At 40.8% G+C, this 27684-nt stretch overlaps 1 protein-coding gene and 1 long non-coding RNA gene across 2 annotated transcripts in view; one reads left to right on the top strand and one right to left on the bottom strand.

The window, feature by feature from the left end:
• The first annotated feature begins 4051 nt into the window (after window positions 1-4051).
• Fam216b (family with sequence similarity 216 member B) lies at window positions 4052-15382 on the top strand. Its single transcript, XM_031362415.1, is given in 6 exon segments — window positions 4052-4145; window positions 8598-8900; window positions 11048-11163; window positions 12857-12977; window positions 15073-15245; window positions 15247-15382. Coding segments are annotated over 4 exon segments (435 nt in total). The 5' UTR covers window positions 4052-4145; window positions 8598-8900; window positions 11048-11064; the 3' UTR covers window positions 15289-15382.
• Window positions 15383-18661: 3279 nt separating this feature from the next.
• Window positions 18662-27684, bottom strand: part of LOC116085027 — a 69644-nt gene continuing 60621 nt past the window's right edge. The window contains exon 6 of the long non-coding RNA XR_004116367.1: window positions 18662-18739. This is a non-coding gene — a long non-coding RNA (uncharacterized LOC116085027). The remainder of the gene's footprint in view (window positions 18740-27684) is intronic.

Here is a 27684-nt window from a genome sequence, read left to right as displayed (position 1 = left end):
TGTCCAAGTTGTACTGATAGTCCATTGTCATATATGAGACGGTATTTTAATCCAATTTGCTTCTATGAAAGTCAAGATGTGCTTGGGGGCTTATCCATGGCTCCAGATTCTACTCCACGAAACACTGCGGATTTGTATATGCCTGGGTAGGTTTGGGGCAGGCATCTTTCTTCAAAATTCTAGCTGAGAGTTATTACTGAACTGATACCTTCCTTTATTCAACAGAACTCCATTGCAGGTGTGAACAGAACATAGCCCAAGGACACAGAGACTCAAGATGCATGAAACCTGTCAGTGGACAATGGCCGGACAGGGGGCGTGATTTTCTATTACAGCAAAATTTGTGTTACTGGAATTCCATTTTAGCTTCAGAGACCAAGGGGAGAAATTACGGACTTCAGGCAACCGTGGATTTTAGTCCTGACACTGCAATTGAAGACCTGTGTAACTGAGTTTGTTTGAAGTGTTACTACTCCATGATGAAAAGTGCTTTAAGGAAATCTGACGAGGTGATGGAGGAGCTAGGGAGATGGTTCAGTGGTAAAAATGATTGGCAGGTAAGGCTTCAGACTGCTTCAGACTGGAGTCTGGACCCCTAAAAACCCACTGAAGGGCCAGGTAGGTGTGGTGGCTAGCCTGTGATACCAGTCTTAGAAAGTAAGCAGAGGATCCAAGAATCAAGCTAGTTAACTTTGCTGTGAGGTCTGGCTCTGCCTGGGACACACGTAAGGTAGAAAAGCAATGGAGGGTGACTGTTTATTAACCTTAGGCCTCTGCATGCACACTCCTCCTGTATGTGTATCCACACATACCCAAAACATACATACATGCCAACAGGGACACACTACTCACACATGAAAACAAAAAACCTGAAAACAGAAAAAAAAATCATATGGACTGGGTAAATGACTTAGTGGGCAAAGTGCTTGCCATGAAAGCATGAGAAATTCAGTTACATTTCAGATTCCACATTAAGTAAGTCAAGCATGGTGATACATCCTTGTAATCCCACTGCTTGGGAGCCAGGGACAAGATCCCTGGGGCTTGATGGCTAGATAGTTTAATCGGCTTGGCTAGGTCTGGGCCAGTGACAGAATATTTAAAACCAAAACCAAACCAAACCAAACCAAACCAAACCTAAATGGATATACCTCGATGGGAAAAATATCCAATGCTATCCTTTTGCCCACCGCCCCCATCTCCCTGTCTCTGTTCCTCTGTCTCTGTCTCTCTTCCTCTCTCTCTCTCTCTCTCTCACATGCACACACACAAGCACACATACACACACTTACAGGTATATGCACATACTTGTACATATGAACATGCATACACACACAGATACTTTCTATTTTCATTTAATATAATCAGTTGAGGTCAGATTCTTACTACGTAGCTCAGGCTGGTCTCAAATTCTAGATCCTTCTACCACAGCTTTCCAAGTTCTGGGATTCCAGGTGAGCACCACCGCATTTGTCTTTCCTTAATATTTTGAAAGGTAGCCTGGTTTTGAATTTAGGGTTGGCTGAGGGCTAAATGTAATCTGGCTTTGTCTGGTACTTTCTTACCCCTTACTTTGCGCATAGCCATGAAGCTAAACTTTCTCAATTTTTTTCCCAATTGTACTCTTCTATAAATCATTTGTCCCTGAACATTGGAATCCTTTCCCCAAACTCTTTAGTGTGCATCTGACCATATGTGTTTTGTTTGGCTGGTAATCACAGTTTCTCTTTCTAAAAATTATCATTGCAGCCAAAAATGAGCTTACTAAAGCCTATTTAATCTTCTTACTCGGAAAGGCCTGTGGCATCAGTATATATGAGAGCTTTGGTCTTGGGTCTTAGAAAGCTAGGAGTTCAATGAAGAAGACCAAGGGGTAAAACTGCAGAGGAATAACTCTGTGCTGTGAAAGCAGCCTCAGAGAGGACACCCGGGGTGGGGCACAGCAGGGGGCAGAGCCTCCTTCCTCACCTGTTATAGTGTGTTGTGGGACTGAATGCAAGCATGGCCGAGAGAGGATGTCTGTATCTGCTCACCATCTTCATGGGGACTGTAGCTGAAGGCAAAAAAGGGGAGACAGATATAAGCAGATAATTTCCCAATAAGAAGTATCCACACGGTTGGTCCAGATGGCAATTATGTCTATGATATGCCACCACACTCTGTCTTGTTCTAGCCGGTCGCTCTATCAATTAAAATTTAATTTCATTCTGGATCCCAATTCAACTTCCTTAATTAGTATTTCCCGTGAGGCCTCATTTGCCCTCCTAGTCCACGGGAATGCTCGATTGCCCATGTTCTAAGCAATGCTATAGGGGTATTTACCAACATCATAATCCTGTGAGCTATTGCTTTACCAGAGCATTAAGCATGGGCAGGGATACATCTGATAAGACAAAAAGTCTGAAATGACCTAAATTTACTTACAAAGGACCAGAGGATAGAAGGAAGGAGAGATGAGTATGACTAAGTAGTAACAAGCAACAGGTCAGGCTACACGCTCAATAATAATTCCAGCACTCCAGAGGCTGAGGCAGGACATGAGTTGCATCATTTGAGGGATGTAGGATAGGTAGCATTCAGGAAAAGCTACCTTCTGATCGTTTAAAGCAAGAGTGGACACAATCATGTCCTATGCACTATCTTCTGTGTCTTCCATCTGTCCTTGTCTATGTCTCTCGTGTATCTCACTAAGGACTTTATGTTTATTGAACAGCGCATTAAACATAATGTGGGGAAAGGAGGCACTTCTTTCTACAGATATTTTAAATGGAGTTTTACAGGAGAGAAAGTTGCTTTGTTGACCCATACTGACTCAGGTCAGCGCTCAAAACTGCAAACAGGTGTTATTAACTTCACAAGTTGCTTCCAACATTTCTTGTGGATATTTAAATTGTTGCTTTCAATGTTGCTGCTGTTTACAGTGGGTTAAGTAGGACTTAATTATTACAAGCATGAACACACTCTCAAGTGACACACACGCGCGCGCACGCGTGTGTGTGTGTGTGTGTGTGTGTGTGTGTGTGTGTGTGGTGTGTCAGGGACATGGATAAGGAACACACTTTAAGATTAAAGCTCTATGTTCAGTTTAGCTCATGAAAGGGGATGGGAATGGGGAGTCCATGACATAGTAAAAATGTTACGTGGTTTTTTTAAAGACAGGTTAAATTTAAAGAAGTTGCATACAAAGTAGGGTAACAGAATGAATACAAAGTTTTAGATAGTTTCAAAGTCTGTTATTAATTTAGTTGCAAGGTCCAGCAAAAAAAATTGGTTTCTGAATGCAGGAGGTATTAGTAGAAAAATTAATTACCACAAAGGAGGCTCTGTCTCCAGAATAAAAACAAAGGAAGCAAGACCAAGGCAACCAACCAAGAACCAAACAAACAGAAGAAGACGTGGAAAAGAAAAGTTCATTTCACATTCTTAAATGTATATACGTTAGAACCTTATGTCATTGTTTGTTTTTTATTGTTGTGATAAAACACTGACCCAAAGCAAGTTACAGAAGACAAAGTTTACTTGATTTGTAAGTTACAGGCGTCCATGAAGGGAAACCAAGGCAGGAACTAAAGCAGAGAATCTTTAATCAAACAAATGCTCCACAGACACACAGACACAAACACACACACACACACACACACACACACAGAGAGAGAGAGAGAGAGAGAGAGAGAGAGAGAGAGAGAGAGAGAGAGGCTAATCTGATAAGAGTAATTTCTCAGTTGAAGTTTCCTTCCCTAGTTTGTGTCAAGTTTACAAGAACTAACCCGCATACCTTAACCCAAATCCTATCTTGAGATCCCAGGAGACACTCGCTGTACACAGCTCCCAGCCAATCCAGAGACAATACTGGTCCCCTGTATAAACTGCTCTCTTAGGGTAAAGCTGTCCCTGCTTCCCATAAGTCAATGATCTTCTTTAGCAGTGTAGCTTCTTTATGAACAGTTTCTGCTGACTGTTTCAAATTTACATTATAACATCCTTTGACCTTCTAGATCCAGCAGACGTTTTGCTGACTGCTACAATGTCCTGCTCCGGGGGCACTGGAGAACTTGTTGGATCAAGTCTTCTTTTAACCTCTGAAACAGCTCAATAAAACCTTTTATTTAAGCTTAGGAGCTGGGCTGGTTGAGATGGCTCAGCAGGTAAGAACACTAACTGCTTTTCCAAAGGTCCTGAGTTCAAGTCCCAGCAACCACATGATGGCTCACAACCACCCGTAATGAGATCGGATGCCCTCTTCTGGTGCATCTGAAGGCAGATACAGTGAATTATGCCGGAGCGAGTGGGGCTGGAGTGAGCAAAGAAAAAAAAATTCTGCTTGCAATTAGTTTTATACTATTTGAAAAGTTTTGTTAGAAACTACTGGTTTTTTGTTTGTTTGTTTGTTTGATTGATTTTGTTTTTTGTTCTGTCCTAAATTGAGGCTATCAAACATCTTATTACTCTTAAATCTTAAGACACTGTCTAAGAAGTTTAAAGCCCATTATTGGAAACCATCTGCCAGTCAGTCATCTTCCATTTTCTCTTTCAAAGTTTCAGTCCTTAATGACATAGGCAAACATTGGACACATTTTGAAGTTCTTAAGCCTTTTGCCTGACCTCTTGGATCCCAGACCACAGTTCCTTCTTACACTATTGCTGATGTATGTTACACAAGATCCACTCTCTTCCAGGTTCATCATTACCCTACTTTGTCTACAGCAATAGGAAAATTGCAAAGGCATTTCCCAGAATTCCTTGCAAGGTAGCATCTGGGGAGATATGACATGGAGGTTTGGGGAAAACAGCTAGTTTTTATTGTTCCACCTTCCTCTGACTTTATCTATGTTAGTGGCAGCACCAGCAGTAGGGACAACAGCAGTTGTCATATTAGCCATTAAAGCAGGAACATTGAAGCAGGCATATGGGGTGACTATAGAAGAATGGAGTCTGGGTAAAGCCATGCTCTCTTTTGTATTCAAGGTAATTGAGCATAATAGCTTAGTAATGGCTATGACGACCCAATCTTGCCTTGTTTTATCCCAGCTACTAGTAGTACTTCTGAAACTCACTGCCTAAGGTAAACAACTTCCTTATCAAACATCTGCATCTGTTGGTATGTCCCTGACTGGGCAGATGCTGCAGCACACTGTAATGAATGAATTGTGGATGTGCAACATCAGCTGATGCCGTGTGTCCTGGGCGGCATCATATTCTGTAAAGCCATCCAAAGAAGACTCAATGGGCAATCTCAGCTCTGCACACATAGTTCTTTATCTCCTAGGAGAGAATAAGCAGGCCCTCAGATCCTGTGTGAGGCTGCTTTGTGTTCTGTACTGGCATTGACTGATCTTGTCTGTGCCATGCTTATTTCCAGAAGGAATGTATTCAAATTATTGACAAGGGTTGCAAACCTTTATTCCTGCTGAGTGTTTTCTTCTTTAAGGCGTGTGATTCGACACTCTTATCTCACTGAGCCTTTTTTCCCTTCAGCTGAGGAATTTTCAATCCATGTTTTCTTCTGGCACCTCTGCTTTCATTTTCTCTCAAGCTCTTTCTTTTTGTAGATAAATTGTATTCAAGGGGATTTTTTTTCAATCCTTCCTTTCATAGGTAACAACTTTTAATTAATTTTTAGTAAGTATATAGAATAAGTTTATGACATTTCATACATATGTATTATTGTAATTCATTTATTTGCCTCCCTCACCCTCTCTTGTCACACTTACCCTTCTTGCCAGTGCTGTCTCTCCCTGAAAATTGTCCTCTTTTTAATTTTTATCTTTCATATATATATGAATATATATATATCCAAGCTTCATATGTACACATATATATATATATACACATACATACATGGCCAAGCTTCATATGTGAGAAAGAGCATGGGTGTTTGCTTTTCTTTATTCTTTCCCAGTATCCTCTCTTCCTCCCCACATCTTCTAATCCTTTATCATACAGATGCACACATACATATATATTCTGTGCATGAAAAACCATGCTCATATTTCTGTGTCTGTCTCATTTTGCTTACTATAGTCTCAAGTTTCATCTATTTTCCTGCAAAATGAAATACTTTTAGTATTCTTTATGGCTGAAAATAATTCATTGGATGTATGTACATTTTAAAAACCCATTCCTCTGTTCATCTATATTATGTGTTGGTTCTGTGCCTTGTCTGTGAAAATACTGCTGCAGGGAATGGAGGAGAGATGCAGCAGGGACACACTGGTTCGATGTTTTTATTACCAATCGTCAGTTGATGGACACCTAGGCTGATTTTGTGTCTCTTGCTATTTTGAGTACAGCAGAGATGAACAAAGATGAGCACCTAGCTCTATAGTAGCAAGTAAGGTCCAGGTATTTGCCCAAGGATGGTGGAGCTGGCTTATATAGTAGATCTCTCTCTAGATGTTTAGAAGCCAACATATTGCTTTTCACAGAGGTTGTACCACTGGTGAATTTCAACAACGATGCATGAGGTTTCCCCTTAAATTCTCAATAGCATCTGCTGTTTATTTTCTTAAACTTAGTTAGCTATTCCAATGTGGGTGAGATGCATTTTCAAGGTCTATATTTACTTTTTCCTTACTGAGTTTCTTACTCACGATATCAAGTTTCCAATCCATGATGCCAGTTCCCATCTATGTTTCTCCTCTCCTCTCTGGATCCTGAATTGATTTTCTTGCTTTATCTGATTGTTTGCATCCACTCTGCAGTCATTGATAGCATTTATAAATTCTGAATCTGTTATCCAGTGCTTCACCCACTCCAGTGGCTTGGCCTTTTCTAAAATTATGAATTTTTTGAAGAATAAAATTTTCTTGATTTTTCATGGTTTTGGTCCTTTTTGTGTTATGGTTTATGCATCTGTTGGGATGGATATCTTTTTTTGATTTCATGAGTCTCTTAGCGAACAGTCTTTACTGGAAGGCCCAATATCTAGCACCATTCACCATGAAGGTAATAAGTTGTCATAAAATCCATAACACCAGACAAAAATTGGATATAGAAATATACTTAAAACCAATTATAACCAACTGCTAAATCACCAATAGAAAAGCAAATGGCAAAACTAATGAAGTTTTATTCTGTTGAACGGGTACTGTGCCTGATGTCAAGGCTCAGCTGCTCAAAGGTTGAATCATTTCTTTGGGTACCTGGAGCTGCTTCCGAGTATGATTAGCTTTCCAGCCTGTGGGCCAGGCAGGTTCCCACTCAGATTTCCTAGCTTGTAGATCTTTGGATTGATAACGCTTAAGTCAAGGGGTATCTCCTGAAGATATTGAGGTGTGGGAGAGGCCCAATGGAGTACTGAGGTCTGTTGCTAAAGGACCAAACCAGTGCTTGCCAATCTTGCTCAGTATCAATCATGCTACAGGGTAAAGGAGTGTGCGGTGGTGTCCCCTGGGCCTGAGAACTTCGTGGTAATGAGGAAGCTATGCAGTTCCAGAGCCTTGCTGACTTCTGGCTTGGAGCTATCAACCTGCATGAAATCACCTATTTCTGGCAAAAAAAACAAAAAAAATTAGGGTCACTAGCCTTTGTAGTCTGAGGCCCCTGCTTACTTGAGCTTTCTAATCATTTTCATATAAAGTTCTCATCAGATCTGTCATTGTTTCATCAAGTCACCCCAATGTTTTCAGGCCTCCTTACTAGCTCAGTCTTAAGTAATATGTTCCCTGTCTTGATGATTTGGGAATAGCACCAGAGTGGAGAAAGTGCCACAGTAGACTTTTCCAGAGTTGAGTTGTGGCATACACAACTCTGTCACACCAAATCCCCAGAAGGATTTAGAACTTGTGAGAACTGAAAACTTACTCTCTGTGTAGGATTGACTCTCTTCATACATTGATGAAGAGACACATATGTGAGTGTGTATGTGTGTGTGTGAGTGTGTGGAGGGGATTAATGAGTGTGTGTGTGTGTGTCCCTCATGCCATACAGTGTGCTTGTGAAGATCATAAGTCTCACCAGGGTGGGACTTAAGTATGGAATGCAGGTTGTCAGGCTTGGCAGCAAGCATCTTTACCCAGCGAGCCATCTCACCAGCCCTTTGGTTGGCTGGCTTACATTGTGGAAGAGTCTTTGGCTTGCTTTCTTCCACTGGGGAGCTGGTAGACTGGCTCCTCATTTTTTGCTGCTCAGCATTTGTGTTTCTCCAAGCTTTTCAGCTGTCTCTGGATTCTCTTGTGCTTTCTCATGCCTTTCTAGGTTTTCTCTCTTTGTATGAGATTCCCTTTACATCTGACTTCTCACAATCCTAGCATGACATGGAGACTGCTTCTAATCTTCCATCTTGGTACACACTTCACATAGCCCCAGAGAAGTCATCACAGTAAGGCAAGTCAGCAAGGGCAATGTCTTCTGTCACATATGTAGCTTCTAACCAACATGAGTATACTTAATGCCTATTCTCCCCAAGAAATATGGAGGGGGCATTGAATTAAACTATTAAGTGGCTCTATATGTTATCACAGTTAGATTCCTGCCTTTATGTATGTAGGAACCATTATTTCACCATTACAAGCAAAGGATCAAATGTTTCTGACTTCATATTTGGGAAATATGCATGGAGTGGCCTATTGCATTAATAGATTACCTTTAATCCTTAGAATCTATCTACAAGAAGAACTTTTCTGCAGTTATGCAGATATGATAGGCTTAGAAGTTGACCCTTCATTAGACATGAAACTTGGAACAACAACAAGAATCCATCTGTGCACTTGAATGTCACCCAGAAACAGAAAGGCATGCAGCCAACTTCCTCCAGCTCTTTGTCCCATCTCCTGGTGTTGCTTGGATATAGTTTATCAACATACCGAGTTTCCTGTCACTACTGTATGACTAGAGAACACTGTAAGAACACTGCCGTGGATATGGATGTTAGGTTTTAAAACAAGGAACCACATTACAAGGTAAGTTGTGTTTAAGTAAATCTGTCTTTTGGTTTTAGATCTCAGTTAACTTGAGGGTTATTTTCATCATGTATTCTCCAGGCATTTTAATCAAATTTTATTCTGTGTAGACCACTTGGATGGGTAAGATGGATTTCTTCAGCAACACCCCAAGAAAAAGCACACGTGATCTGTATGCTCATATGCCACAAAAAAAAAAAAAAAAAAAAAAAACACCATCAGTCATTTACTCTCTCACTCCTTGAAGACAGAAGGAATCCTTCTAGCTTTGAAGAATAGTTATTCTTTGCTCCACAGACCTGAAAAATGGGAGGAGGGATATTGAAATGATTTGAGTGAAGGAAAGAGTATATGTTTCAATCAGAGAGGATATTCAGAGAGTATGTCTTGATTAGTATGGATCCCTGGGTGCCCACTAAAGAAAAGCAGTATTAAATAAAATATTCATAGCTTCATTTATGAGCTTATATCATGGAAACAGAACACAAAGAGATGCTGACAGATGTTTCTACAATAAATTTCAGCTACAGAAGATCCCCAGGGTCAGGTCTCATATCTTAGCCAATCAGAATTCTCCCCAGGGTTAGGTCTCATATCTTAGCCAATCAGAATCTTCATTTGTGTTGACGTTTTTGTTATTGTTGTTTGTCTGTTTGTTTTTGAGACAGAGTCTCTTTATGTAGTCCTGGAACTCTCTATGTAGACCAGACTGGCCTCAAAGTTACAGAGATCTACCTGTCTCTGCCTCCCAAGGGCTGTGATTAAAGGCATGTGCCATCATGCCCAGCTATTGAAATATTTTAAAGAATGTATATGTGATGCACCTGTGTGTGTGTGTGGGTATGCATGTGTGAACATTTGCTAGGGGAGTGTGGAGTGAGAAGAAGTAGGCACAAACTGAGAGCTCTATACTCATGATCTCAGTGAATTAAATGAACGATGAAGTGGACATTATGCCTACCATCATGAAGATGACAGGAGGGAGGGTAACAAGGGAAGAAACCTAGGTCTGTTGGTTCTAAAGCCACGTGACCACTATTCCAGGTTATCTTCTCTTGTTAGCCTGTGACCTAGGCACTGGTAATAGTCTGCTGTTTCTAGAGACTTTGTTGCTATACTTAATTGGTTGTGTTCTTTCTTTCTACCTTTGTCATTTGTAGTTTGTACTGCTGGGATGGGCAGTGGAGTGGGCAGAGATGGAAATAATTGGTTTCTATTTGCCTCTGCAAGCCTTACCAATGCACCCACTCTTCTCAGTGTGTTAGGTTTTCCTCATTGGATAAATCTTAGATTCTAAACCCTAAGGCATTAAGAAAGGAGATGATGTCACTGAAGGGGAAGCCTGTCGTTCCTACCTTTGTCAGGCAGGGAGAAAAACATGACTATTAAAACCAAAAGTTCTAAGTGTGCAAGAAATGGATACACTTGTGTCTGCTAAGAGTTGGATTTTAGGAAATATTTAATGACCTAGGAAGGTTCATGAGATACCTGTATTGTGATTACTTTTTCCTAAAATCAAATAAAATACCAGCTAAATCAATAAATGGAAACTCATCAAATGCCAATAAAACTTAAGGATGGATAGTTTCTTTTAAGAGTTATTTTATTTATGTATAGGAGTGCTCTGTTTGCATGTGTGCCTGCATGACGGGAAACGGCATCCGACCTCATTATAGATGGTTATAAGAGACTATGTGGTTTCGGGGAACTGAACTCAGGACCTCCGCCAGAGCAGCCAGTGCCGTTAGCCACAGGACAATCTCTCCAGCCCTGGATAAACTTAACTTCTTCTCTAATTTGAAAGTTTTCAAACTCCTATGTCTATAGGCATTTTTTAGAGTCATATAACAGCACTATTTAAAAATTGAAAGAAGTAACCTGTAGACTGAAATGTCTCTACAAGCTACCCATGCTGGACACAGGGAAGCAGGAAGGCAGGGACTCTGGATGATTCCTTCTGCTCCAGGCAAGGAGGATAGGAAAAGATGGGCAAGTAGGAGATCACAGAGATCACTTACTTGGAAGTAAAATATATTTTCCCTTGGAAAAATAATTACTAATCTGCTTACTAAATGCCATAGGTCCATCTCTAAAGCTGGTTCTCTAAACAGAATGAAAACTAATGCTGTGTTTGTTATCCCTTGGAGGTACAAGATAAAGAAAAATGTGGAGAGACTTGAAAAAGCAGTACAAGCACCAGAATGTTCCACGAATACCCCGAATTCAAGTCCCCGCAGCGGCTGCTGACAGTCCATTACTGAAGGTGTGACATCTTGCTCCTAGAGGGAAGGGCTTCCGTTCTTTCTTTGGAGGGTGGGGGCTTTGTGTACCGTCTATGTGAGAGGTAGATGTTTGACACATATGTGTGATTGCTGAAGGAGTCAGTCGATGAGCGCTAGCAGAGCCTCATCCTATGCACTCTCAATGGTCAGAGTCTGAGAAACTGTCTTCTCCTTACATGCTGACCCACCACCATGGGGATTCACTAATTGGCAATGTCAACAGCATGGCTTCCTGCTTGATCTGTCAGCTTCTTTCCCACCAAGCTAATTATAGCCATTCACATAAAAAAACTCTCTGTAAAAAATAAATAAATAAATAAATAAATCATTTGACTTGCATCACTTTTAAGAAAGATAGAGGGCAATGTAAGAACATGAGGAATGTAACCCGATACTTACTTCTCAGGATGTTTAAAGTTTTACACAGGTAAGGAAGTAGGCATAGTTTTTCTTGATAAAATAAAAACTATAACTTTGAAAATTTTTATCTAATGTAAGGGAAATTCCCATGGTTCTAGAGAGCTTTGCTCTTGAGATTGGTTAGCAATTTTCATATTATCTTGTCTCTGCAATCATGTGAAAGGCTTAATTAGTTACTCAGGAATGAAAGCCATTCTCTTCCTCAAATATACTCTGATACAGAAACAGAGTGGATTGATGTCTTGCATTGTGAGGCTTTTGGTCTTGTCATTTTACTGTGTTTATTTCTAATATAAAATTTAAGGGCTCTAGACAAAGAAAGAACAATGAAAGAAAAAAAAAAGAAAAAAGAAAATAACAACAACAAACAAAACCAATTTGTCTCATAGACTTCTTATTTTAGTCCTCCACAAAATGTCTGACAAGTAAATGCCACTGTAAACTACATTTGTATGTAATAACTTAAGTGCAGTTTCCCCACATGGTTTTCAGTTAGCTTTGAAATTTCTCTTGTTTTGGTATTTCAGATCCAAGACAAAGTTATTTTAACTTGATATTTCTAGAATGTTGATGCTGTTACCATAGTTTCTCCCCATTTTTTTAAAACAGGGTTTCATGCAGCCCAGGCCAGTAGTTGAGGATGACTTTGAACTTCTGATCTTTCTACCTCCCCATCCCCAGACCTCTCTTTGAAGGAGGATCTCACTGTGTAGTCCTGCTGGCATGGAACTCACTGGTAGACCAGGCGGGCCTTGAACTTGTGTGCCTTTGACCTGTGCCTCCTAAGTGCCACCACTCCTGATTCCTGTTTCTATAGCACCCATTTACTGCCAAGGTGGATCTCATTGCCCATTTGAGCATCTATTTCTATTCCTTACTGGAACTTTCCACTGAACATCTCAGCTGCCTGGAATCCTCCACACTTCAAACCCTGTATACATTCCCACAACCTATTTTTCTCAATTAAGGACCAATAAAATCCTTATATCCAAGAAGCCCTTATATCTCCCTCAGGAGAAAATCATGAACTACATAACCTAGTACCATTTCCCTTCGCTGTTTTCAGCAATGTCCACAAGAAGAATACTGTGTATACAAATGGTGAAGGGAAATTTCCTGATTATTAATGTCCCATGTATTTAAAAATCAGTGTCACCTTAAGAGAAGCATCTTATTCCTGTGGACATTCATTTTGAATGTATCACACACTTAATTACATAAGGATTTATCAAAGTCATCTCTTGGTTCTGACAGGACCTAAATCAAGGGCAGCGGGGCTACTTCTACAGCATCATGAGGATTTATGACTCTAGGCCCCAGTGGAAGGCCCTGCAGACCCGCTACATTCACAGCCTGGGGTACCAACAGCATCTGGGTGAGTTTAACTACCTTACTAGAGCAGGTATATCAGTAGGTGACTTATTCATTACAGCCAGAAGTCACATCCCCAGATGAATAACTCTAGAAGAATGGCCTCTGCCGACCTATTTTATCAACATGGTTGGCTAACCAAGTTTAAAAATGATTATCCCTGACAATAGACAGTGAAGTTTTATAGGTGAATTAAGAGGGTTTAAAGAAATTAGAGTATTGATTCTTATAAAATGTTAACAACTCTCTGAGATTTATATGAACTTGATCTAGTAGATCAATATCCCTAAACTTAGAAAGCCAACACAAGCTCAAAGGATGGCTCCCCTCTTTACTGTTTGTGTAAGATCAAAGATAGTTTACTCCCAACAAAAACAACTATATTGTTTGAGCATTTGGCATAGTCCATACATCTAGTCAAGAACATTATGTACAATATCTCACTCTCTTCTTACTTTATAGTGATGGAACCAGAATCACAGACAAATCATGTAATTTAGTGAAGACCATTTGGCCAGTCATTGTCAGTGACCATACTTTCTATCTGCTCGTACTTTGCTCTTTCCCATTTTCTACCAAATCCATTTATATTTTACAAATCACAGATGACACCATGGTTTCAAAAGACATGAACAGATCATGAGTATGGTATTCCTAGAAGGCCTCATTGCCACTAAGTCCTTTATCTTACAGGACTCCAGTTGCTCGTCCCCTTTATCACACAATTCTTCCAACTCAGGTAGAAAACTGAAACCTAGATGAGTTAAATAATTTAACCAGGGTCATACAACAAGTAAGCAAGGGCCGGGATTTGGTCATTACTGAAGATGATCATAGGTGGGATGGAAGCACCATCTCATGGCTCTGTTCTCAGAGATAAATGCCAAAGAAGCCAATAAGTTTAAATGCAGATGCATTTACTAGTGTTAATAAAAGCTAACTGCGATCTTACTAAAATGCAGATTCCCAGGTCTTGCTCTCTGGGTTTCTAATTCAGAAGGTCTTTGAAGAGAGTAGAATTCTAAATTATATAATAAATTATTATTATAATAATAATTCTAAATTATTATTATAAATTATATTCATTAAATTATAGTGGGTATTTCTTTAAAGACATGGATCCAGAGAACCCAGTGGGTACAGTGAAGACTGTACTTTGAGAAACACTGAAAGAAATCATACATATCTTTTTAATCAGATGTTATCCTTCTCTGCATTAAAGAAATTGTGCTATCTAAGACAAGTTACATGGGAAGTCTACCCAAAGTTCCAGTTTCTTTCCAAACACCTTTGACATGAAAGTTGATGACTATAGTCACTTTTGTTAGTTAGCTCTTCTCATTCATGTGACAGAAAATCTGGCAGAAATAGCTTCGGTTAAGAAGGCCTTATTTTGGCTCATGGTATCCGGAGGTGTCAGTCCCTCGTGGCAGGGATGGAGTGATAGAAGATAGCTTTTCACATTCTGGCAGCCAGGAGGAAGAGAACTGGGGAGGGTGGGGACTCAGCTTGCTCTCTCCTGTTTTCCTTTTCTTTTCTTCTAGCCCTGCAGTCCCTGGCATGGTGCCAAACACATTCAGGATGAGTCTCCCCAGCCAATCTTCTCTAGAAATACCTGCACACCCACACTCACAAGGTGTGCTTCAACAATCTTTAGATTATTTCTAAGGTCATTCAGCTTGACTTTGAGGATTAGCCATCATGTTCATTGAAGGAAAAATAAGGCAAACAAAACAAGAAACACTTCCTATCCTCAAAGATAGTAGAGCCAGGGCATGCTAATCACAGAAGTGGAACTTTTGTGAATTACTTTTTATTTATTTATTTTTTTTGTAAAAATTGTTGGGCTGAAGAAATAGCTCTATGATTAAAATCACTTGCTGCCCTAGAAAATAACCTGAATTCAGTTCCTAGCATCCAGTTGGCTCATAACCACCTGGAAAGGTAGCTCTAAGGGTTCTGTGGCCCTCTTCTGGCCTCTAGGAACAGCAGGCACACATGTGGTGCACATCAACTCTCATACCCATAAGACAGAACTGAATACATCTTTCAAAGATAAACGTTGACACTGAAATCCCTCTCATCCTTCCCTTCCCAAGGTTACATCACTCAACGGGAGGCCTTGTCTTGTGCTGCACTACTTAGACATTCAACCATGCTAGCCTCAACCGCGGCTACTCCTCAAAGGACTGGTCTCCCCAAAGTCTTCAGCCATGCAAAGAAGCGTCAACCAGCAAAATCAGGCTTTAGAGTCAGATCCAGAGTCCCCCCTGCCCCCCAGCATGCTGGGCACCAAGACCTTAGACAATGCATAGTCTCTGAACTCTGAAATGGGCAGCTCATCTGTGTATTCCTGGCATTTTAGTGGGTGCTTGGTATGCATTTGTTGAATGACAATGAATAAAAGAATACTAATGCAAACTCTAAACCTCCAAATAATCCTTCCTCCATATAAACGCTGCCAATAAGAACAAGTTGGAAGATTTGAAAGCTATTGAGTAGAGAATAAGCAAGCTTTAGCACAAATAATCTATACAATAAATGGGCTTTCGAAGCTTTCAAAGAAAAAGCTTCTACAGTTGCAGTCTCCCAGAGAAATCTGCAGAACAACAGGAAGGGACAAGGAGCAACACCCCTATCCCTGAGTGACCACTGCCCATTGCACATCTGAAAATACATGAACCCACAAAGTCGATTCAGATTATAGAGGTTTCTGGAGTCACAGTGTCAGTGATAAGTGGCATGTGCCTATTTCTACCCCCATCTCAACCAAGCAATATTTACCTTGGCCCTGCAGTTTCTAGTTTTAGCCTGACTCAAACACTTTGTGTCATTTTGAAATTTGTGCTTATCAACCTATTACTGCCAGGATTACTCTATACAGCTGTAATTGACCTTGACAAGGGTAAGATAATTCATGCACACACCTGCCCCTGGCAGTCACAAACACTCTCAGCAGAACAGAAAATAGCCCCAAAGAACTGATCTCATGTCTTATCTCTGAAGATTTTAAGACCGTATACAAGACCATGCAAATGAGCAAATGATGAGATAACAGCCAGCCAGGCAGGCCTCTCTGCAAATGGTACAGAGTCATATTAGTTATATTTACTAGTGACTTTCTTTACCAGTGATTCTCTTCTGGTGCCAAAAATTAGTGATCCCAGAGAGTCAATTTAAAAAACGGTCACTTTCTTATCTTTGTTTTTTTAAAAATGTCATTCATGTCAGGTAGTGATTGTCACCACATGAAGAAATCAGTTGGGACAGAACTTAGTTGACAAGAAAGATGGAACATTCATTCATCTGAAAGAAAGATGTTACAACATTACTAGACCCCTTTCCGGCCAAACCCAGAAAGAACCAAAATCCCCCACTCATGGGTGATGGTTGTCTTCTCTCTACATCCATTAACATAAAAGTTACAAAATCCATCAAAAGCTTCTGAAGACCCTCATTGTAGAGTTTAAAATTCTACCTGACTTTTCTTTGGGTGGGGCAAGGAGCATGGTTGTCCCATCAGTCTATCAGGAAGTCTTGGGAACGCAGTACTCATCTTTGACCAGATGGAGACTATCCTGCCGTGGCTCACACTGCCCCTCATCAACAGGGGAGACGGAGGGACCACTTACTCACTCTTGAAGAAGCCTCTTGACAGCAGCCACTCCTGCACTGACTCTAGTCCTCTAAGTAGATCACAGTGTTAAGCTAGGGGTTGTTAAGTAAGCTTTAAAAAAAATCAAAACCAACCGAGGTGAACTGTGAGGTAACTCTCATGGTAGAGGATGGGGGCAGCCCTAATAATCTACACTAACCTTCCCCTCCACACAAGCCTTTTATCTCCCTGAACTGCTGACATGTACTTTATCTTGGACTGCTTTTGTAATTTGATTGGCCTAGGCCCCTGCTGAGTGAGCATTAGTTCCTGAATAAGAAGAATAACAAGCACATAGGGTCTGTGCTGCAACCTGCATTAAAAAATAAAAGTCTCAGATGCATTTGTTTCAACACAAGGTTTTACAGTCCTCTGGGCAGGTGAATGTCATAGGCACATAAGAAGGACAAACGGATTTAATAGATGTAAATCCCTGTGGAGCCCTTCTTTCCGCTGTCCCTTCTGAGAAGGTAATGCTCTCCCATAGCTGGAGTCCTACACTTGAAGCTTGGGAGGATGTGGTAGTTAGCAAGCTAAAAAAAAAAAAACAAAAAACAAAAAAAAAGCAGATGCTCACTGAAAAAGACTTTGAGAAAGATAATCAAGGAAGTAGAAAGGACACAGGAAGGTTTTAGGTAACTCTATCACTTTGATGGTTTGGAGACCATGCCTCTGTGATTCACAATGATTACCATCAACACAGGTAGATAAGGGACCATTTCACCTAAAATTGCTAGCACCTGACTGTGGTAGTCAATCAATAATGCTTGTTGAACAATATACAAGTTTTCAAAGAGTCTTCACTCAGATTGGCTTCTAGCTTTCTGGTGTATTTCAAGGGTCCCAGGAAGCTCACCTAATGGTGAGGCCTGGTAGCGGTTAGCAGGAGCAAGGGGTTAATTCATCCCAGGTGCAGGCAATAGACTGTGTTGTGGAGCCTCATGGGAGTTATGAGAGGCATCACTTTCATGGGAATTGATGTGACTCCTTGGACACCCCAGGTAGTTCTTGTGAGATGGTGGTCACAAAAATAAAATAAAATAAAATAAAATAAAATAAAATAAAATAAAATAAAATAAAGCAGTCTTAAGGTAGTAATCCCAATACTTCCTTACACCTTGTGGTGAGTGGCTAGTTTGAAAATATTCAAGTGTTTTTAGACAATTGTGTATTTTTTAATGTATGACTGTGGAAATCAAACTTTATGTCCATAAAACCAAACTTACTAATTGTTTTGAAATAAAAGTGCCAGTCCCTGAATTGCTCAATGACTTCCTGTTTTTTGACATTCTCATATTCTCTCTCTCTCTCTCTCTCTCTCTCTCTCTCTCTCTCTCTGTGTGTGTGTGTGTGTGTGTGTGTGTATGTGTGTGTATGTGTGTGTTTCTCTACCTATTAATGAATATTTGGGTTGTTTCTAGTTTTGAGTTCTGAACATAATCACTGTGGATTTTGAATGTAAGTTTTACTTGAACATTAAATGTTTGCCTTAGAAAGACACCTAAAAGTACAATTGGCTCATAGGTTATATCTGCATTGCATTGAAATGTATGTAAGACTGCCATGGTGGTTTTCAGAGTAGCTGTGCAATTTTGAGTCCTAGAATTGTTATAGGGTTTTTGTACTCTAATGACAGTCACTGTCCAGCAGCTCGGGCCTGTGAGAGACACTGCCACCATTAGTGACTGCTACTCTCTCAGTGACAAGGTTTAGGAAAAACAATCATGAGCAGCCTGGAGATAGTGATGCTGATATTCTTAGAGATTTAAGGGAAAAAGCAGCAAGGCTTAGCAGTTCACCCTGAAAAGCAACCCTTCAATACTAGCAGAGGAATGGGGGACAGAAGCAGTCCCTGCAGGAAGGACTGTCCCCGAATAAAACCATGGCACAGCTTTGTCGTGAGCTCATTAATTCTTCACTGTTCCTCGTTCACATTGTTCTCCAGACTTACCATCCCCTAAATCTATAGTTATATATCATTACATAATAGATTGTTTCAAAAATCGATGACTTAAAACTGCATTACTTACCGTTGCACATTTTGATTGGTGGGCAGGCACAGATTTGGGCATGGCTTGGCTGGGCTTCCTGGTTAAAGGTCTCCCACAAACCTGCAGCCAAGGGGTGGGATGAAGGTATGATTTCTAAACATTCGTTCAGGGAAGGACTCACTACCAAGCTCATTTTTACGGCTGTGACAGAGCTGTGTCCCTTGGGATCTAGTACACTCAGTGCCCAGCTTCTTAGGAGCTAGAGGCATCACTTTTTCCAGTCACAGACAGCTCAGTAAGGCAGCTCAGAATTGTGACTTACCTCCTCAGGGGTAAAATGTGTGTGTGAGGTAAAAGTTAGAGTCATTTATAACCTAGTCCACATTTCCTGTTTTTTCTTGTTTTTGTTGTTGGGGTTTTTCTTTTTCTGTTTTTTTTTTTTTTTTTTTTTTTTTTTTTCATTAGAAATAAGTCACCAGGTCCAAATTGTACAAGGGTAGGGTATTCCCCAAAGGCATGGCTGCTAGAAAGTGGAGCTCATTGGGAGCCATTTTGTGGGATATGGGGAATGGCTGGCATGCATAAGAGTGCAAAAGGGAAGGAAACACTTGTCCTTATACAGTCCAGCAAAGGACTCCTGTTACCATCCTGCAGTAACATAAAACAGTGGGTAACCTGGAAAAATGAAGTTAGAAAGGAGAGCAGCTGCTAGAGAGAGTTAGAGATAGGATAGAGTGGCCACAGACATACCTACCCACATGGAAGGGCAAAAATTAGACGGGAGACTTTCTACTCAGCCATCTTGGTTCTTTAATAATAATCCTTTATTCTCCCAACAGATATATTACCTGGGCCAAAAACCCTTCCCCCAAAATACATCAGTGTAACAGTCCAATCAGTGACTTCCTTGTTACTCTGTGGGGGTGGAGCTTCTGAATGTAACTGGAACCAGGTATCGCTCAACAGGTGGGCAGCCATAGCCCTGGGACCCAAGTGGTTGCTGTTTTACTGTCCGGGAGTCCACAGACTCCAACTTGTCTCTCCATCCACACCCTGTCACCCCTCTGCTGACGTATACACCTAGAGCACTTATGCCAACCTCTGATCATACAGTGTAGTCAGAGAGTCAGTTCTTTGCAGACAGCCATTTTACACTGCAGGCTGTGTTCCTGCATGGCCCTCTTGGGGGTTGTTTTTAAATTCTCAACACACTGTGGGTGGGAAAGCAACACCAAGTAAACTGAAGACACTTAACAAGCCAAGCCTTATTCCTGTGATTAATACAGTTGGAATACTACTTGTCAGAATATCATCCCTATACTAGACTTGGTGGCAATGCTGTAAAACACAGATTCTTGTGTCCCTCCTTGATTCAATGAACCAGAATATAAGAGACAGCTTCCCTCGTATTTGATTCCTATGCAGGGTAAAGTAAAACGGTTGTTTGCATTTAAGGTGTCACTCAAATAGTCATATGTCTTGGCCCAGAAGAGATACATTTCTCCCTGATAAATTTGATTTTTAAAATTGAGGGGAAAGAGCTGCAGGTGGTAGAGACTTAGAGGGAGAAGCAATGGAAGTAACTTCCTGATAACTTTCAATATCCCGTATGAATAAGCTGCTTATTATTGTGACTCAAAAGTCAGGGCATATTGCAATACAGGATAGGTTCTATTAAAATACTTTTTTCCCCTAGAGCTGGCATAATAACCATGCAATACAGTTCCTACAAAGAGAACCTTTGTCTCATCTTCCAGAATTTGTCCCTATTTGTGATGAAGGCCAGAGGAAAACGTGCAGGATTTCTGCACCTTTCCAATTAAAATGAGTTCCTAATTGCATCAGTGCTTATAGAAGAAACCTTTTTATCTGCCTCATTGACTTGGCTTTCCTCCCTAAACCAGTCCATTGCCTGAAGTGTAATCAATTCCTTCTTTGGAAATCAATCCCTATCTACCTCTGGAGGATGCTCGTGTGTTCTTCTCCACATTAAAGCTATCAGAGTGTGCCAATTACACAATGGACTCAGTCTGGCCAGAAGAGGAAACGTTTGAGGGTACTGCAAACCACAGTTCAGATAGGTCAGGGCAATTACCAGACTAACTGTACAGGGGCTGAACACTGGAATATACATGGCCTCTTGAACAACTTCCTGATTCATGAAGCGCACTAGATATGAGGGCACCTCAGACCTGTCTAGAAATAAAAGTTCTAAAGAAAGAAATGTCTTCCTTTAATTTTTTGAAGTGTGTGTGTGTGTGTGTGTGTGTGTGTGTGTGTAGCACAAAGGACAGCTTTTAGGAGCTGGTTCTCTTCTTCTACCATATATATGAGTACAGGGATTTAAGCTCTGGTTTTCAGGGTTGGTAGAAATGCCTTTACCCAATGAACCATCACAATGGCTCAAACTTCTTTAAAAACAGCCCATGAAGACAGTAAGAATGATTTAACAGCTATCATTAAATGTTAAGGATGGTTAGCAGGTGGATGGATAGAATCAATGTGATACATACACACAACACAATTTTATTCAACCATAAAGAAAAGTGGATCGAAATGGAAAATATTAAGTGAGGTAACATGTTTTCTCATCTGCAAATCCTACCTTCTAAATTTTTCTCCTGTGTATTTATGTGGGAGGGAGTATATGGAGGCTAGGAAGCCAGAGAGTGAGCCATAAATATGGGAGAGGGGAGGTCTTAAGAGAACAGGCAATAGGAAGGAAAGGATGTAAAGTATTTACTGAAGGTGGAAGTATATGAACAGGGATGGGGAAAGGGAGACAGGACCAGGGCAGGGAACAGGCTACTAAAACTTAGTATGTGAAAAAAGGCCACAAGGAGAGCTGCTGCTTTGTATGCTAATTGAATAAAATAAAGTAAAAGTCAAAGATGTTTCAGAAGTCTATCTTTTAATATAAAAATAGCCCTATAAATATATGTTTTAAATGAATTGATAAGCTGTGATCTGTGTGGCAAAGTCTCATATGTCAGAGGGTCTGTTGGAGGCACATCTATGATTAGGTAGGGAAAGAGGGCATGGGAGAGGTGGCGAAGGGAAGAACATATCCCAGAGAGGAGGAGCAGAGGGGAGAAAACAAAGCCAGGGCCAGGGTGCGCAGTGTGGAACTCTGGAGAACAGAGGTCCGCAAGGGAGCCCCTATGGCAACAGGAAGATGAAGAGCCAGACAAGGGCTTTAGGGCTGCCAATCAGGATCCTGCTGCTGGGTTTAGGAAAGTTGTCCATTTCAGGGAGGACAGCAGCTTGAACTCTAGGGCTATGTCTTAGTGAATGTTCTACTGCTGTGAAGAGACTGCATGACCGAGACAGCTCTTACAGAGGAAAGCTTTTGATAGGGGCTGGCTTACTACAGTCTGAGAGGTTTAGTCCATTATTGCCATGGCTAGGAGAACGGCAACACACAGGAAGACATAGTGCTGGAATAGGAGCTGAGAGTTCTACATCTGGATCCACAGGCCACAGGAAGGGGATAGGGAGAGAGAGGGGAGGAGAGAGAGAGAGAGAGAGAGACAGAGACAGAGACAGAGAGACAGAGACAGAGTGAGAGAGACACAGAGACAGAAACAGAGAGACAGAGAGAGGGAAGGAGAGAGAGAAAGAGAGAGACAGAGAGAGACAGAGACAGAGACAGAGAGAGACAGAGACAAAGACAGAGAGACAAAGACAGAGAGACAGAGTCAGAGAGACACAGAGACAGAGAGAGGGAAGGAGAGGGGGAGGGAGGCAGGAAGGGAGAGAGAGAGAGTGAGATACTGGGCCTGGAAAGACCACTCTGATGATACAACCTCCAGCAAGGCCACACCCCTAATCCCTCTCCCTGATGACTAAGCATTCAAATAAATGAGCCTGTGGAAGCCATTCTTATTCAAACCACCACAGTGGTGGGACAAAATTGTGGGTAACAGCACAGTGTATTTTAAAGTGTTCAGTCACTGGGTGTTCTACTTTCTGCTTTTTACAAACTCCCATTTGATCCCACTTTCTCTGTTCCGTTGTACTGAGCACTTCATGTCCACACAACGGAAAGCACACAGAAAAGCTGATGTCTGCTAAACACAGTGATGGACCTCCATGATGGAATCGTACCTGCATACTGAAATTGTAGATTATATTGTTATCACAATGTATTCCATTACTCTATTAGCCCATAACGTGCGACCTTATGAACAACCTGCTGCTACAGTCTTATGTAGCCAATCCACTGATAAGAAGAATTTGCAACAATGAAGAGACTGAGATAAGTAAAGGTGAAATTCCAGGTGTGAAATGAAATGGCCCATTTTAGAGACTGGATGTAACGGTGTGGCCGCAAATACTCTTGTCACTTGAGACAGACCACAAGGTGTGTAACAGTTAAGAATCCATTAGAGCTGGGAAATTAAAGTCAGATCAAAACCTTTTAACATGATGTCAACTGTTTCATTCAGAGAGCAGCAGGAGCCTTTCCCTCAGACCTCTTCTTTTTAGCTAATGGTTTGAAGCCATGCTAATTTCAGTAAATCCAAGAATGATAAGGATGAATATAGTCAGCACTTAGCATGTGAGAAAGTGAATGATTTAAGAAAATGTGTGTATGTGTGTGTGTATACATATATATATATGTATATATATATATATACATATATATACATGTATATAGAGTCCCTGTAGAATTTATCACCGAACATGGGGTTGAAAAGGACAGAAAAGGTTGATACCTAATACACAGAAACAGGAGGATTTTTTGTGCAGAGAAAAAGATAAAGTCAATTAAGGCAGGAGCCCTGCTGTTTATTGTGATAAATCATATTATTAGAACCATACTTAACAAGGAATTCAATTGAAAACACGAAGGAAGCATAAATAAATCAGGATCCTAATTGACTGCTTTTGCTTCTGGATGCAAGAAGACAATGCCACACCTCACAGCTGCGCCTGCGAAGCTGAAAACAAATGCTCTGCCAGGAAGCGTCCTGTCCTAGGATGGGATGCTTAGGAGCATGCCCCCAGCGTGCATCCAGGAAGGATGGGTATGAGCAAGCTGAGCTCTGCTCAGAGTGCACTCGGATGGTTCTCACCAACTGCAGAAGGAGGGAGCTGCATAAACTCTTCAAGATAGCTCCACATATTTTCTTCTAGATCTTCTCCTGGATATTTATTGGTGCTGGTAAGCAAGTAGCTCTCGTGGTTGGCACTGAAGTCTTTATAAGGAAAGAGACGCCCCCATGTGGCTTACTCTGCTCTTCCTAGCCTTATTTGCCTAGAGAGTTCTGGCTGCCAGAGGCTGAGCCTGGCCTTTACCACAAGGCCTTCATCTTCATCTCCTCAGTGGAAGACTAAAACAGCTGCAGGAAGCTGCAGGGGAATCGGGTATGAATCCTGTGCCCTGACACAGGTTTTGACAGTTGTATCGATATGTGAGATTTGATCAGAGCTAAGCTTCATGCAGTGTTTGGGAAGCTAATTATGGAAGTATTTCTTCTGTGTGTGTGTGTGTGGTTTTTATTCAATTTTGCTTGTAGTTTGAGGAATTGGTCTAACCTTGGGAGCACAAAGAAACATGGAACCTGGTTACCCAGGTCAAATTCTAGCTATGGTTCTAGAAAGCTACATGATTGCACACAAGAGAAACTAGGGCTATGCCCCAGTTTCTCATCTGAAAACAGGGACTATCTTAGTTCCTACTTCATTGAGCACTGGAAAGGCTAGCACTCAATGCATGGCAGTGTATACATTCCTGCTCCTCCCCCGTGGTCCCTTACTAGCTAAATAACATCTGTGGTGATTTGGGTTGAAACACACACACACACATACACTGCCAAGGTGGCCAAGAATCTGAGACTAGATATGCCATGGGTCTATGGGGAAACTAAACACTGCTAAAGGAGCACAGCAATAAAATGATCCCCAGTGACATGCTGCTATAGCCGTAGCTTAAAGCCTCACTCAGCTCACGTCAGAGAGCTTCCTCTTGCAACAGATGGACACTAACACAGAGACCCACAACTGCATGGTGTGAGGGGCGAAAGGCTTTGGCTCCCTCATCAATGCACTTTCCTCTTGAGTCTGGGAGAGCTTTGTAGAAGAGGAGGTAGGAGAATCGTAAGAGCCAGAGGTGGTGAATGACGCCAAGGAAACAGCTCATTCAGACACAACAGGACTTGTACACATGCAATATTGGGTGAAAAAATATTAAATGGAAATTTTAATTAAGGTAAGTTTGGCTAAATGAACTTAGAGATAATAATTCCAGAAAAAAGTTTTTTTCCAGGCTGTTGACATGCCGATTGCTGAAATTGAAGATAGCAATCTGTGTTCCTAGCACCCAGTCATCTATGCCACTGCCACAAATGTCGTTCATGCACTGAGTCAGCAGGGAAGCAGACAATCTTAAAGTGTCTCTCAAATTATTTTAATTCTACTTTCATGTTTTCTGATCCCAGGTATTTTTATATGTTGAAATAAGTAATATTTTCATGTAATAGTATATCCTAATTTTTTTCATAAATTATTTTAGTGATGAAATATTTAAATTGACAATATTTTCCATTGAGTTATTAACTTTTATACCTCATATTCATGGAAAAATGGATTATGAATTAAAATGTTAAATATAACTAATGCTTTCAGGATGTAGGATGGAAACTTCTTCAGGACATTAGAACTGAATGTCCTGAAATGAATATAGGTCTGTGTGTGTGCATGTGTGTGTGCATGTGTGTGTACATGTGTGTGTGCATGTGTGTGTGCATGTGTATGTGCATGTGTGTGTGCATGTGTGTGTGATAGATAGATAGATAGATAGATAGATAGATAGATAGATAGATAGATAGATAGAGATATATACACATTTCACTTGTAGAAAATTCAAAGTGCCATTTATGGGTGCCTATGACTGTCATAAAAGTGAAGATTATGTCTTCTGTTGCATGAAGAGGCTACAGCCAGGAAGGGATGTGCATATGGATAGGGGACAGTTCTACAAATCTGCCAATCATGTCTTGGTCAACAAAGTGGATATTTTTAAGTGTTTATTCATATTCATGATATATTGCAATGTAATATATTTATGTTATATCATTTTCATTTTTGTATGTTATGATTTGCCAAAAAAAAAAAAAAAGCCTTAAACTCATGGCAGGTATAAATTTAGAAAGTTTTGACAAACGAAAAGAATAATTTTGTGAGTGTTGCTCTTAGGAGCTCTCATGACTGTGCATCCCACCCTGTAGCTGTTGCCCACATATATTCTCCAATCCTCTATCATCTTTCACATCTCAGCTCTCAATATCTCCCAGTCATCAAAGGTTGATGGATAATCAGGAACAAATGCAGGTCACTGCACTAAAGACATTTTCATGGAGCCCATAAGGATTTTGTGTTGCTTAAAGTAGCAACTGAAGGAAGCCCAGATTGAGAAAGGCAGATAGAGAGATGCTCTTTGTGAGGAGAGATGTATCCTGATTTAGAGTCTGCCATTCCTCTATTTCTGGCTCTAGTACTACTCAGCTAAGCTTTTAGCAGAAATAGGTAAGAGTCCTAGATAATAATAGGCCAGTGAAAGTCTATTCCCATGTTCCAGATAATGGCTCACAGAAACACCGTTCCATTAGTCTATTTGTAAGATTTACAATCTGGAAAGCTTTTCCTTGCCTGCACCTAATGATGTGGAAAATCCTGCCCTCTTAAGGTTGACCTCTTTAAGAAATCACTTAAGTGTATAAATATAAAAAAAGAAAGTTAAGCAAAGTTCATAAAATAAGAGGAGAAAACTCTCCTTTTTATGAACTCTAACTGATCCAGTCTCTCCTTTATGGCAACCAGGAAGCACAGTTATCCTGGCGACCTCGGGAGGGATCAGGACCTTCCAAGCTCACGCCAAGTTGCTGTTGCACAAATTTCCACCTTAATCCCCAGAAAAGACAAAGACATAGCAGCCCAATGAAATTAATTTTATTTTTATCATGAGATTATTAGAAAAGTTGTCTGCGGCCTGTCCCTGGAAACTCTCAGATCCCAGGACCAAGACCCACTAGATTTCCTAAATTACAGATGTTTTGTCTTATAACAAACATGTTATAAGACATCTTACATGTGATCCAGGCAACTGCCACAATCTGTGCAGTAGTTAAAATGAACTTCTGAGCAAACACTGAAGTCTGGTGTTATCCTAGACAGGCCTCAGTCTGGTTTTATGTCTCACACTCATCTTGGAATGTTTCTACTGACTTCCATCTTTGTCTGTTTTGATTTTGTAATTTACATTTCCCAGAATGCAGGAAGTAACTACCCAGCCTCCAAACTGAATCACCTTAATTAATTAGGTCTCTAACCCTACCTCAGAATTTCCCAAGCAACCTGCATGCTATACCTCCAATAGCTTAGCAGAGCCACTAAGATTTGCAACGAGCCCATGAAAAGGATATTCATCTCCCCAAACTTAATCTTTATCTATCCCCTTCTCTGTCTTGATTCAGTGTCAACAAGTTTACACAGGTCAAACCTCAGAGGGCATCCCTGATTCTACCTTCTCTCTAGAAAGCTCTTTCCAGTTGCCAACAGGCCAGATCATGTTGATCTTGCAAGAATCTTCTTGACTCTACCCCGTGGTATTCTGCCAAGTTTGTCACTCACTTCAAAAGCCACACATCCTGCCAAACATGCAATGCTTCTGACTTCTGTGGCTTTTGTCTAGCCATGCTCATGGCACAGCAATGCCACTGTTGGGAATCTCTAACTTTCATAGCTGATACTGTCATTGCTTGGCTGAAAAGTTCTAATCAATGGGTCCTCACTGCTTACAAGAAAAACAAAATTCTTCAGGGTGACTCATAAATCTTTTATAACTGAACAGCAAGGTCTTCATCTCTCTTCTTTTTGCATATCTGTGGCAAGCCAACCATGATAAACTCTTTTATTTCCCATTTATGCACATGTTGATACCTCTGCATTTTGATCATTTAGGGATACTTCTGTCTGTTCTCAAAACCCAGCACAGGGAGATACAAAACCTAGGAAAGAAATCAGGAGTCATAGATGCAAGCATCACCAACAGAATGCAAGAG

Source organism: Mastomys coucha, unplaced genomic scaffold (assembly GCF_008632895.1).
Source record: "Mastomys coucha isolate ucsf_1 unplaced genomic scaffold, UCSF_Mcou_1 pScaffold9, whole genome shotgun sequence".
In the NCBI taxonomy this organism is placed as follows: domain Eukaryota; kingdom Metazoa; phylum Chordata; class Mammalia; order Rodentia; family Muridae; genus Mastomys; species Mastomys coucha.
The sequence above is the reverse complement of the archived record's forward strand: the minus strand, read 5'-3'. Positions and strand labels throughout refer to the sequence as shown.